The following is a 14028-nucleotide window of genomic DNA, read 5'->3' on the forward strand; positions in this document are numbered from 1 at the left end:
ACCTGTTATACCACTGTGGCTGTCAGAAAATGTTGAAAAAATTTAATTCGATGCCATTTTCTACCACCGCTCCACTGATAAATATGGAACACCCAGTCTGCCGTCATTCATCTACAGTCATAATGTAAACTCAACATGACATTAATAATTCTGGAGTGAATATTTGGCTGCCTCAGCATAAGTAATCCTGTTTGAATCCTCACAGTTGTGTAAGAGCAAAATCTGCTAGTAAACTGCAGAAATGAAACACAACTCGACACAGTTCCTTTGTTCTCAGTACAGGCCTACTCTAAGCTACACAGTGTACTCTTTCTATTCTGTTGGCTGTTCTATTGGCTATTCTATTGGCTGTTCTATTGGCTGTTCTACTGGATATTCTATTGGCTATTCTATGGACTATTCTTTTGGCTGTTCTATTGGCTATTCTATTAGCTGTTCTATTGGCTGTTCTATTGGCTATTCTGCTGCCCTTGAGTGTTGTGCCTGTCCCATTACACCAGCATGCTCATCCGAACTATGCCGTTTCAATCCACACTCTTTTAAAAAAATATTATTTTAAGGGTTCTTTAGTAGAGAAAGTGGTTCTATATAGAACCATAAACACTCACAGAACCCTGTGCATGATTAGAGTTTTTTGCATGGTGAAATCAGATTGATGGAGAATGTGATGTGATTTTGGTTCTATATAGAACCATTTTCAAAAAAGGTTCTGTATAGAACCATTTTTGGCACATTCTCTATCAAGCTGAAGAACAATGTCATGATGTAAAGAAATCATGCAAGGGGTACTTTTTCTATACAGAACCATATTCTTTACTAAAAGAGTGTTATAACAATAGAAGAACACTTTTTGGTGTTATATAAGAACCCTTTTCAAAAAGGTTCTATTGTATTCCTTCTAATAATTATTGGTTCTCAGGGGAGGGGTGAGAATGTGTCTCTTTTCTCATCCTGTCCCATCAAAACAAGTAAGGAATCAGGCAACCAAAACTCTGAATCAGGAGAGTTACATGCAGTCCCCAAACAGAACACCTGTGTGTACATGTGTGTGTGCGGAGCAGATTAGAGTATAGAGAGAGAGAGAGAGAGAGAGAGAGTAGACTGGGGCTAGAGGAACCCTCCTGACTCCCTGTTTTGCCAGCTGTCATTAACGTGGTGCCAAAATGTTGTCAGATCAAACAGATTTGTTTTGGCCGAGCCTGTAAGGATTCTTTCATAAATCATTCTAATTAGAGAGGGGGCGCCATCCAGGGTTGAATTTTACACATGTTATTACTCACTCTATAACAATGCTACTCAAACTCCACAAAACCCTCCACATTTGTACTTGTCCAAGAGCAAAGTGCAGTTTCTGCTCCTGATACATTCATTATCTGAATTCTATTTTAATTCTTTTAATACATACTCACCTGATATGCAGATCACACTGTGCAGTATACCTGAGCATTAGCTGTTGAGGCTACACATCCTTTTTTTTCACCTGCAAAACTTCCTGTGAAATGAGTGTCCTGTCTTGTATTCACTTTACTGCTTCTGTCTTGCAGATATCTTAATGTCCCCTTCTTTTGTGGATGAATAGAAGAATTCTAATCAGGAATTAAAAGGCAGAGATTATCTGGCTCGTCAGTGCTCTGAAAGCTTAATCATTCTGAGAAGGTGTGGCCTCATAATGGGGTTTCAGTATTACAACGTTATATCTGTTCTTTACTGAAAATACCGTACTGTGAATCAGTTCACTGATGAAAGATAAGGAGGTTACAATAGCTCAATAAAAGTGTTATTTGAGCTAATCAATCAACAACATTAATACATATTATGACATATTATGTACTGTGTAATAGTGTAATATATATATATATATATATATATATATATATATATATATATATATATATACAGCACCCTGAAGGAAGATTATCCATTGTAGTCCAGGACACAACCATATTGTATATCTCTCTATAAAGGCTGTAAATGCCTGATCATCAAGAGTTTCTTCTGAAATCAAACGTATCACTCAGGGGTTTGTTTTCCTTTTGCTGCAGTTGTTGGAACATTGCTGTTGGATTGATTGCATTCAGCCACAAGAACATAAGTCAGGTCAGCTACTGTTGTTGGATGATTACTTCTGGATCACTCCAACTCATCCCAAAGGTTGGATGGAGCTCCATCTCCCATGAGAACACAGCATCACTGCTCCAAAGCCCAATGCTGGGGGCTTTGTACCCCTCTAGCTTACGTTTGGCATTAGGCATGGAGACGTTAGACTCTGGGGGCTGTTAGATGTGCTCGGAGCGCACTTAAATTGCAGACACTGTTACAACAGGGCTATTGTTTTAGCCCCATTCCTTGCATATTTAAAGCTAAGACAGTAAAATAATGCAGTAAGCCAGTGGAAACTATGCAGTACTGTTACTTTATCACAGGTAAGGGTACTTCTTAGGTACAATGCTAAGTGGAGTGCCTAAGCCCCCTTACTTGTGGTAAAATTGACAACATAATTTATGATAAAATACAAAAGGTTTCAATAAATAATTTAAGTTATAATTACCGGTAATCACAATGAACAGTTCTTCCCTCAAGAAATGTAGTTGGTGTAGAAGAACTTTATATATTACATCTTTATATATTACAGTTTCTTTATAAATGTCACACTCATTTTAATACTACTTAAAATAGATCTATCAAAAACACAGACATTTGAGGCATGTATGACATTCAGATATACTATTTACTTTTTATATTGCAGTTTTACAAAGAATCATTCAGTAAATACTTAAGTTCAAACTCTAGCACTGAATATAAATGGAGGGGTGGTTTAGCCTGTTAGCTGTCATTGAGCCTGTTTAGTCTGCTATGTTTTAGCCCAGTAGTTGTCAGAACCTCAGTTTAAACTAGACTTACTTCATCTATTGGTGGTCCATTAACTGTCCAAATCAGCATAATGGTTTGTAGTGACTTTGTTGTGAGGCTTCACAGGTGTCTGTATACTGGGTATTTTACAACAGCTCGGACAATCAGATTTTGGACCTAACTATCCATTTTGTAAGTATTGTGTTGACGTCTTTCACATACAGCAGAAAGAAATCATGAGAAATGATGACTTACGGCTTGTCATGCACTCAGGCCTTTTCAGACTGACACCATTCTCTGAAACAGAACAGATAGAACACAGAACAAATAAAAGATACAGAGTATTTGTAGTAATGTAAGCTATGTAGCCTAGAAGATAAGCAAATCCATTACAGCCTAGTTGCGTATCTTTATAATAGTGTCTCCCACAGCCACACAGAACTTACAATTCACAGATAAAGGTGTGTGTCCATTTTGTCCAGAAGGAAAGGCAACGGAGGGGTCAGCAGAGGGGTATTTAAAGCTTTTTTCATCTGCGTTAGTAAAGCCCTGCATTCCTCTCAGTAACAGGTACAAAGGATGAGCGTTAAAATGTCTTTTATCAAACGGACAGTGGTCCTAAAATCTGATTGGCTGAGCCGCGTTCGAAGCCGTTGCAAAATTCACGATATATGCGCACTTACGACCGCTTCACAACAACTGAGCTGTGTATTACTGCGCCACGGCACCAAAAAGCCCTTGTGCTGTTAGTGAATAATACTGGACTGTGTTGCTCGCATGGACCACCGAGCTTAGTGATGAAGTAAGAACCCGTTTTTATTTAAACTGAGGGGCTGGTGACGTATGTTATTAGCTAGAACGTCTGGTCATCTAGCTAACAGGCTAAAGGATAGCCCCATCATTAATATCACAGACTTGAATTACAGTGCTTACGATATAATTAACTGTAAAACTGCATTAACCTCTAAAAATATCACTTGAATGGCTTACACGCTTCAAATGACCATGTTTCCGTCAAAGCAGCGTCAGCGTCAGGCTGAATCCCAAACGGCTCCGTACTCCCTGACGTTAAATAGTGTGCTAGCTGTGAAACTTCAGACATTCTAACCTCTACAGCCAAACAGTGCATCATTTATCGAGTATGGATGTGGCAAAGTCCCAAATGACTATTTCTTAGCTCTATTTTTGCACCTGTTTAAATTCTTACGTAGGGGACTATATATTGGAGCCAGGGAGACATTTGAGAAGTGGCGCGCTGCTGCTTTGGCGCTAAATAAGACTCTGTGGTAATTTGGTAACCAAAAACACTTTATAAAGCGAAGCTTTTTGTGTTGAACTGTGCTGTGATATGTTCATTGTTATACAACAAAAACTTAAAAAATTCATAAAATGACCGCAATATAACGTCCGTGGGTGCTTGGCAATGATACCCTACTCTAATAAACTACACTTCTTGGCGGGAAACTTGTTTATGTCGATTGTTATTAATAATATTTTTTTCTGAAAAATTGTGTATTTTGTCATATTTTATGTTGGCCACCAATTGTGTAAAAGTATGAAGTAAAGCATTAGAGGCTGTAACATTATTTGAAGTAGTATTATTCTGAAGAACAAGTTCTGTTAGGGAACAATTTTTTCATGTCTTCAGGCTACAAGTGTCCTTACTAGAGCTTGTCCATCAAAATAACATTATACAAAAGCAATAATAATTTAAAGTACTTTTTTTTCACAAGCAAGTATTTTTATACTTTTACTGACCACCCGTGAAGCCGTACCCTTCAGAACACGGGGATTATTATGGGGTGAAACAGTTTCCACAGGTTGGATTCTAACCAGATATTTTACAGCACATTTCTGCTCTCAGATGCTGTTTAGTGTACTAACCTACAGAGAATAGATTTGGGACGCAGCGCATGTTTCTGACGTTACTGTGTTCAGTTCGGTTGAGACACCGTCCTTTGAGGTCTGCGACCGCCCTTTCATTCAAATGTCGTCTGCAAAGGAAACGTAAGCGGTCTGACTTTGTGTTGAAACTAGCATGTTTTGGAAGCGTCTAAGAATTCCGCCCTCTTCTCTTTTTAGCGTGGCTGCAGAGCTCAGAGTCCCGCCCTTTCTCCTTATTCGTCCACACCAAACGCTCGACGCCGCTCAAAGGCCTCGCCTATTTGACCAAATAAGGCCGAGTTGCCCATACAGGGCGAACAATCAGCGCGAGCGTACTACATTTTCCCTTCCCTCATTCCCTCCAGCGATGGGAAGTTCGATTCAAGTTACTGAACCGATTCCTTTGAACTGTCCGTTTAAATGAATCGAACATGCAATTCATTTTTTTCGTTGATCGAAGTAACGTGCGAAACTACACACACACACACACACACACACACACACACACAAACAAAATGTACAAAACGACACATGGCATACATGTACAAAATGTACAAAACCACACGTAACGTCCAAGCAATATACAAAAACACATATACAGTTTATACTGTTAAATGCAAAAAGAAGGTCATAGAGAGTGTAATTCAAACGTAATTTAATGGGATGTTTTCCTTAGTGTTTGTGAAAAACGATGTTCTAATGTTATTAGAGTTCTTGAACCTCCTCGATGTTTAGATCCTAAGGCGGACATAAACATCGAGTTCAATTCAGGTTTGACTTGTGAATCGGTTCAAAAAAGAACCGGCTCCAAAGAATGATTCGTTCGCGAGTCGGACATCGCTAGCGTTTATATGGCACGGCGACTTCCGCTCTCGCCGTTAAAGCGGTGCGATCATGGCGGAGCGCGTTCAGCAGCCCCCAGCTAAACGGCTCTGCTGCCGACCCGGGTACGGAACGGCGTGCAGGCAGGGGCAGCGGCCCGGCGGGACGGTATGCGGCGGGGGCGCCAGTGGAGCCTCGGGCTCCGGTCAAGGAGGACCGAGCAGGACGCACAGTCCGGAGTCACTGTTGGACATTGCGGCGAGACGAGTGGCCGAGAAGTGGCCGTTCCAGCGGGTGGAGGAGCGCTTCGAGCGCATCCCGGAGCCCGTGCAGCGGCGGATCGTGTACTGGTCTTTTCCACGGAGCGAGCGCGAGATCTGCATGTATTCATCGTTCAACACGGGCGCGGAGGAGAGTGCGGCCACCGCCGCCGAGGGCAGCGACGAGACCCGGCTGCCCTTCCGACGGGGCATAGCGCTGCTGGAGAGTGGCTGCGTGGACAACGTGCTGCAAGTCGGTGAGTGGAACGGAGCGACAAAAACACAGTAATAACGTTTATTCATCGCCCGACTCCTCTCCAGCGAGCTATATTCAACTCCCAGTCGAAGTTTAAGAGCAGACACGGGGAGAGAAACGAAGTAAACCGAGCGAGTTTACAACGAACAAAGAAAGGAATGACAACGGCTAAAGGGACTCGACGGGCTTTAAATCTCCCCCAGGCTTTAACGCACCGCGCTGCGATTCGCCGTTTTGTTCGCGTTTAGTCCAGTCGGACAGTCACCGTCCTGTCCAGCTTGTGGGAGCAGACATAAACACATTCTGTAATCTTTTTCGAGAAAACGGTCGCTACGTTAAGCTCTTTTTAGCTTTGTCGACTGCATATTTTTGCTCCTACTCACCAAAAAAAAACACCACGGAAGTGGAGATAGCTACCCGTTTTACCTCAGCCTCGCTATTCGGCGTCGAAAAGAAAACATTTCTGTCGACATTTTTAGTGCTTTGTCGAAACGGTGTCGTTTGCTGAACGTCAGCAGAGAAACTCGGTGGTTTTATTTTCCCCTCTGATAGTTTGAACGACGAGGCTCGTCTGCTGTGTTTATTTTTTCCAAGTGAAGGGCGATGGGGGAAGGCTGCTGGCGAACCAAGTCGAGCTAACCTAGCTAAGGGAGCTCGAACTGCTCCGAGGACGGGCTAATGTCAGCGAAATGTCAAGCCCGTGTTTCCATGCCCGTTTTCCCTCTAATGTCGTCGAGCTGTACGGTGTCTAATATTCGATGGGAGAAACGGTTTTCGTACGAAACCAGAACTGGCTTCGCCGTTTTTTGCCTTTTTTGTTCGAGAAGCTCCCTTTTGGTTTATGTTTGGCCAGGGCGCATATCAAATAGCCGTCAGGCATCCCCCCCATTGAAATTGGCACTTTGTTCCCATTTTCATGTTCATTTGTGTCTTTTCAGCTTTCTGTCACCCACCGAAAAGAGGAAGGCAAACAAAAGCGCCTTTTTATTTCTTTTCACTGCTAGTTAAATAGAAGAGATTTGGAAAGGGGTGGGAGGAATGGCGATTTAAAGCTGCAGTGCCTCATTTTTCTTCTCGTTTTTCTCATTTTTTTCTTCCTCGTGTTTGTTTTAAATGGACCTTGGCTTGCACCAGTTTCCAGCTGATTGATTCTGGCTGCTGCTTGGTGCTGTGAATGTTCAGCGGTGAAGGGATGGTGGACTTGTTTGGAGCATAGCAGGGCAGAAAAGCCTTCTGCATCTATATTTTGGTCTACCTGGTGCATTCAAACTTCATCTTTGTTTATAATTGGTGGTACCAGCTTCTCATGCTTTCTTGTCAAAGATCCACCTTTTTGGAAGCATTTCAAGATTTTAATCTTGTTACCCTCTATGGTTAATTTGAATTGTAATGCGGTCTGCAAACGCAATTTTCTGCATGACCATTCCACCCCACCACCCCCACCCTCCTCCTCCATAGGCTGCTGGATCGGCGGCGCCTCATCTGGGCTTTGTGCCCTTAGTCCTGAGCCAAAATGGGTGTCTGCTCACAATAACGCGTGAGTTTGAGCCCATGTGTCTTTTAGCAGCAGCCTCCTCCCCTGTGGAAGCTTCCCGGATGCTCTTCAACAGGATTGCTGTCTTGAAGATCAAGCGCTGTCCTGTTTTCCATCAGACTACATGTAGATTGGCTCTTCTTTTGATGCGTGTGAGGAGAACTTATCCCTTTTGTATGTGAGAGCGTGTGTGTGTGTGTGTGTGTGTGTACATGCACGCACGCTCCTCATTCTGCATTCTAGCGATGGGAAATGACAAGAGTGCACACAGGGAGAGTTTCTTGGCTGATTGCATCTTGGTCTGGAATGTGCTGCAAAAAATAAAGCCAAGGAGTGATAAATAAAAGATGCAATCTTTCTTCCGATGCGAGCTGGGCCAGGGGGCTGCTCCTAGCAGACCCAGAGCGTGGTGCAGGAGGCCGAATGCAGGACAGGAATCTATTGGTTTTTGTCCTTTGAAAGCATCAGGAGGGAGAAAGCGGCGTAGGCTGGGGCTGGAAAAGCCATATGTATATTCCTCTGTAAATAGCATGGCTTCGTTATTGCTCTGGCAGGTGGCCATGATGGTTTATATTTACATCCCAAGGGTGCAGAAGAACTCCTGTCCTCCTCCACCTCTGGTGCTCACAGGACATTTTCAATCTTGCAGGTGTGGCAGACAGGCCTGTTGCAAGGACGCAGAATGGTTCATTTTGATGAAAAGTGTGGAAGATCTTTGTGCGCAAGAATGTGTTGAATATGGCTCTTTTAGGGATCGGTACTGTAGCACTCCCTGTAGCCTAGTGCTCAGAAAGGGTTGCTGTGTAAAAACAGCAAAGGATCCAGAGGCCACAGACCATGTAGAATCAGTCAGTGACACAAACAAAAGAATAATGTGATGCAGGCTCCAGGCCACAGTTTCCCCCTGATTGCAGTTGCTATATTCAAAGCAGCAGTGAGGGTGCCTTTGACGTTGGTGCACATTTATGCCTGTTATTGTTTGCGTCAGCATATTGATCACGCAGACAGACGGTCACACTCTAGCCCAAAGGTCACCGAGGTCAAGTTCAGCTGGCTTTTCCAGCACCGTCCCACTGTATCGAATCTTTCCATCTGTTACTCATTTATTAAGGCAAAAGACATGCAATGCTTATCCGATTAAGCAGCTTGCCTTTTTGCTGGGAATATTTTCAGTCTGGTGAAGATTTTCTTATATAATTTATACTGTATTCTTAGAACTAATTGTGAAAATAATGACTTCAAAATGAATTGATAATAAAACCCCATTGCATCATGAAGCAGAGATATCGACTGTGATTAATGATCTATTTACAATAATGGTGATTGCGCAGTTGTGGTGCCATTTTTAAGCTCATGACTCTTAAATTTCCTTTTATTTTTAATTGTTTTGGCAGCATCTAACATACATGAACCATATGAGCCTATCTTATGAACAATATCAAATTTTTTTTACAATGCACCTTTGTTGTCTTAAATGAGTAATAGATTTGCAAATGGAAAGAAAATGCAGTGTAGTTAACTAGCGTCCGTATTAATGACATGATTATGATATTAAGGGAATTTTGTTAGTTCACCAATCTTATTTTTAAATGAATAATTTACTTTGTCTATAATTTTGATATCAGCTTATCAGGTGAAAGTTGTAGGAAGTTTAAATATTTGAAATAAATAAAGCATTAATGCTATATGTCAGAAATTAATGTTAATTTGAAAGATAAATGTCAAAATACATTTTTTTATAGTTCTGATTAAAAATTCACAAGAACCCCTAAATCCTTTCATAAGATGCAAGATGATTGACTTCTTAATTAATTTAGTATAAGGTGAGCGAGTCCGCCAGACATGTTTGACCTATTCAAGGATGAGGTTGGGTGATTGTATGCGTGAGCACATGGGCATGTACACATTTCACAGAGCGATGAAGCTTTCCACGTACAAAGTGTGTGTGTGTGTTTGAGCGGGTGGGGGTGCTGGCTGGCAATTGACATTTCTAACATTTTGTACGTGGAAGTGCAGAATTTAAGATGTGGAACTTAAATCTTGCATGAAGATGCTGCTGTTTAGAAAGAAGCACTGCTGAGGCCCAGCTGCTATGAAGGCTTTTCACATGGAAGTCACTTTGGAGGTACATGAATAAACAGTATATGGCTTTTTGTTTTATTTCTGAGTCGGTTTTTGGCTTTTGAAATCTAGTAAGGTCATATGAAGTTTGATGTTTTAGACAAAAAATAAAAACTCATAGTATTTAGGTGACCATTTAATGATCTCTGGCATCACATTTTGCATTATGTCTAATAGTTAAGAGGGAAAAAGTCTAAATTTTGGAGTAGCGGTCGGCTTGACAGTAAGACGTCAGAGTTACACCATGCCTTGGAATGTAGGTTCTAAATTGCTCTGTGATCTCTGTTTTTTCCCTGCGGTAGAGGCATAAGTACTAACTGGACTGAGGGACGTCTGTGTTTCCAGGCACAACCAGTGTCTCCTCTTCTTCATTCTCTGGGTTTTAGTTTAAATGGATGGTAAAGATTTGGGGGAAATAGACCAGCCGTGTGTCTATGCTTAGGCAGTGCTCATGCTTGTGTTACCTCGCTATTACTACTAAGGACTTGTTTCTGTAAAATGCCACTGGATGGTGATGCAAATATGCTTGAGATAATCATTTAGATCAAGTTTTTAAAGGGCTCCCATCCTGCATACTTCTTGTATTTTATTTACAGTGGTTATTTGGTTGTATGTACCAAAATATTAACTTTTACATGACATTTTCCAACCTTTCTTCAGTTATTACAGTTAAATGTGTGTGTGTGTGTGTGTGTGTGTGTGTGTGTGTGTGTGTGTGTATGTGTGTGTGTGTGTGTATATATATATATATATATATATATATATATATATATATATATAAACACATATAACAATATATATTTTGTGTATATATCTGTATATATATATAACATGTATAACAATATATATTTTGAGAGGTCATGCAACATATATATATATATATATATATATATATATATATATATATATATATATATAGTCATATATAACATATGTATTATTACATATATATAACAGTACATTCACATATATGTGCATACTCAGTCTCAGTGCCGACTGCTTTTTGAACAATTTACGAAACAGAGCAGCCAATAAGAGCAAATGTTCGTGCTCGTTTGTTCGTGTGTGTATATATATTGGCTGCTCTGTTTCATGAATTGTTCAAAACACCGGCATAGATATGTGAGTGTATTGTTTATCAAGATATCACAAAAATGGGATTTTCTGAAAATAGGTGTTCCACATCTTAAATTTATTTTAAAAATACACATTTTAAAAATAAAAAAAAATTTTAAAAAAGGAAAAATAGCTTTTTTCATTATATGGGCCCTCAGTACACCTTAACTGTACATGCTCATGTACAATGTTTAGTAGCCACCATATCATAATCAGAATGCTAATTAGTGCCCATTTGCTTTCATCCATTGTTAGTGACATATGCATTACTAAAAGAACCATTTCTTTTTAATATCATCACTTTACACTGTTTCCCTTAAGAGTTTTTCCATCTTTAAAAGAAAAAATATCTGAAACTACTGATTAATGCGCCTTGTGATCTATCTCACTTTACTCTCTAGAGGAACAACCCAGAAACCAGGCATCATTACGTTGATTCAGTAAATATTAGCAAGAGTTTGCAAGTTGTTTAAGAAATGCCGAAATCTCTCTTGGCTGATTAATGAATGATGGATGTAGCATTAGATTAAAAGCTCTGAAATGCAGAGGAGGGCTCTGTGATCAAAAGAACCACATTTTTTTCATCCTTTGCCGTTCACCAGCTTTTCCTTGAAATGCTGCTGTCGTAACTTTGCCAGTGTAACCCACTGGATTCAGTTAATGGCACTCTCTGGTATGACTGTAAGCCAATGGTTCATTAAGCCGTGGATATGCCTCGTGGCATAGAGGAGCAGTTTCTGCTTGCTCTTTCTCTCCAGAACAGTAATATTCAGCAGTATGGTAATTTCCACCAATGCTTCAGTTCGAGAACTTTGACGTCATGTCAAGTAAGTCGAGGGGCCGGTGCGTATTCTGTTTTTGAGTGGCTCCTTTCTGCACGATTCTGTAATGGCAATCAGATCTAGTGTTGTTCTTTAATAGACATCCACTTCTGTTTATTTCCTTATTTCATTTATTCATTTATTTGTCTTGGACATGACCCAGGTGCTGATCCACGCATGAGTTGAGGCGAGTGTTATGTTTCAGGCAGCACTGCATTTGTATAGCTGAAATGGAAGATTAGATGAGCGCACTGATTGACTGGAACACAATCAGCCTCCTGACGTCCAAATACTTGAGAGGCATCCAGTACCCTGACGAGCTGGGAGAGTGGCATGCCTGCCTTTGGTGGGATAGCTTTGGGCCAGCTCAGCCTAAAACAGGTCTCACATAGATTTAGATCCAGCTCTGTCAAGCTCTGATGGTTGATGACTCTCAAGTACTTCTCAAAACAAACAATTTAGAGTTTGATAGATTTTTTTGAGAGGTCATGCAACATGTGAGGGTTAGATTTTGGCTCTTTGGTTTCTACATGCCATTAGCCATAAACAGGCTTAGCTCAGGCAATTCAGTGAACTCCTTTGTTCTTAAGTTGAAGATGCATATGGAATCCACCTGTAATGCTTTCTGTCTGTCCATTTGATGGTGTCAAATATAATGGTATGCCTTCGGAACCTTGCGTAAAGTGATGAATAATTTTACGTATGGAGAGGTTGCGCAAGTCTTTTATCTTGCATGTTAAAGAATACATCTGAATGTAAGTCTAGACATGGAACACCTACATCTTTCACATTGTTGGCGCTGGGTGAGTCTCTGGTTGTAAAACAAAGATGTTTTTCTTTGCTGAAAGGCACCAAGCAAGGCTGTTGCCTTTTTGAGACTTCTGTTTTCTGGACCTTTGGATGGAGTTGGTAAGCAGCCAGGACGCTGGTTCCGATTGGGTTCATGCTTGGCTGTACAAAAAATATGACCACATCATAGGTTTGCATTAGATTTCTCTCTAGATCAATGAGTTTGAGAATTGTGGAGATGCATGGCAGCAAGCTGAGTATGTTGCTTACTGGAAGAAATGTTTGATGCTTTTTTTTCCCCTTGCCATTTCTCTGATCCTTGTGTTGTTTATCAGCAGTATTTGAAATGCAAATGGAAATTCAATATATTGCTGTCTCATGTAATCAATTTTTATTGGAGCTGTTGTGAGCCGTGAAGCTGTGGCAAACCTAAGAAGGGAATAATCCATGTTGTGCTTCAGCCTAAGACCAGGCCGCTTGATTCTTGAGAGCAGGGAAATAGTTGTTCATTTTGGAAGTAGTTTGATTTAAATATGAGTGAATATAAAAAAAATTGGTAAGCTTTCTGACTGAGGCTTGAGAGGAAAATGTTAAACTTCATTTTTGCATTTAATGGTTTAGTAAGCAAGTGATTTTTGGTTTGTAGGAAACGAGTTAAGATGATTTTTCTCTCAGACTGATGGAGTCCTGCATAGGTATTTTCCAGGTCATTGTGTGTCTCTCCAAGGCATGCAACTTCGGTCTGCTTCCACTCAGGAGACAAATTCGTATTTTCTGGCTCTGGCTGTTCTAGTTTTAAAATACTGTGTACTCCCTCTTTAAAGTAAATGGGGTTCTTCTTCCCTTACATTCATTCGCTATTGAACAGGAGGAGGGGAAACCAAGATATTATTAGTGGGTTTTCTTTTTTGTTTCATGGGGTGATATTTGATGAAGGGAGGAATGGGAGTGCCTGTAATTGCTTTAAGGGGCAGCAGCTGTATGGGTTTTTTTGTTAGTTAATATTTAGTTAATCTCTAGACTCTGGACCTGCGGGATTGTTTTCCTCCAGCTCTTCATCCATCTTCCCCTGATCGGTATTCAGCCTTGTCTCCCTGTGCCATTAACCTTCATCGAGGGTAAGGGGGGAGTGGAGGGGAAGCTGGTGGGGAAGGGTGAGGGGGTAGGGGAGGAAGCAGGCTTACCTTTCCTCAGTGAGGACACACTGGTCTTATTTTTCCATTACACACTTTAACCGCCTCCCTGTAATCCTGGCCTGGCTAAGAGGCGAACATCAGGCCTCTCGGCGGGTCCATACGGTACAGGGCCCTATAAAAAGGCTGGAACAAGTCAGCCCTGTTATCCTGGGCCCGAAGCTGCAGTCCCAAAGGCAGGGAATTACCTTAAAGGCCATATTGCCAGCCTTGTCCCTAATCCAGACTACAGCAAGATGCTGGCAGTGCCGCCATGTTTTGGGTGGACACCCTGACGCGTGATGACGCACAACGCCATTCCGTCCGACAGGGGAACAGGCCCTAAATCAGTGTGGCAGAACACAGAAACTTCGTCATACCCCTTCATGGTCCGTATGTTGAG

The 14028-nt window shown here is 41.2% G+C and overlaps 1 protein-coding gene across 1 annotated transcript in view; it reads left to right on the forward strand.

Moving 5' to 3' along the window:
- Window positions 1-5628: 5628 nt before the first annotated feature.
- Window positions 5629-14028, forward strand: part of zswim6 (zinc finger, SWIM-type containing 6) — a 78456-nt gene continuing 70056 nt past the window's right edge. Inside the window, exon 1 of the mRNA XM_017693664.2 lies at window positions 5629-6073. Within this exon, the coding sequence (XP_017549153.1) occupies window positions 5629-6073 (445 nt within the window). The remainder of the gene's footprint in view (window positions 6074-14028) is intronic.

Source organism: Pygocentrus nattereri, chromosome 18 (genome assembly GCF_015220715.1).
Source record: "Pygocentrus nattereri isolate fPygNat1 chromosome 18, fPygNat1.pri, whole genome shotgun sequence".
Taxonomy (NCBI): Eukaryota; Metazoa; Chordata; class Actinopteri; order Characiformes; family Serrasalmidae; genus Pygocentrus; species Pygocentrus nattereri.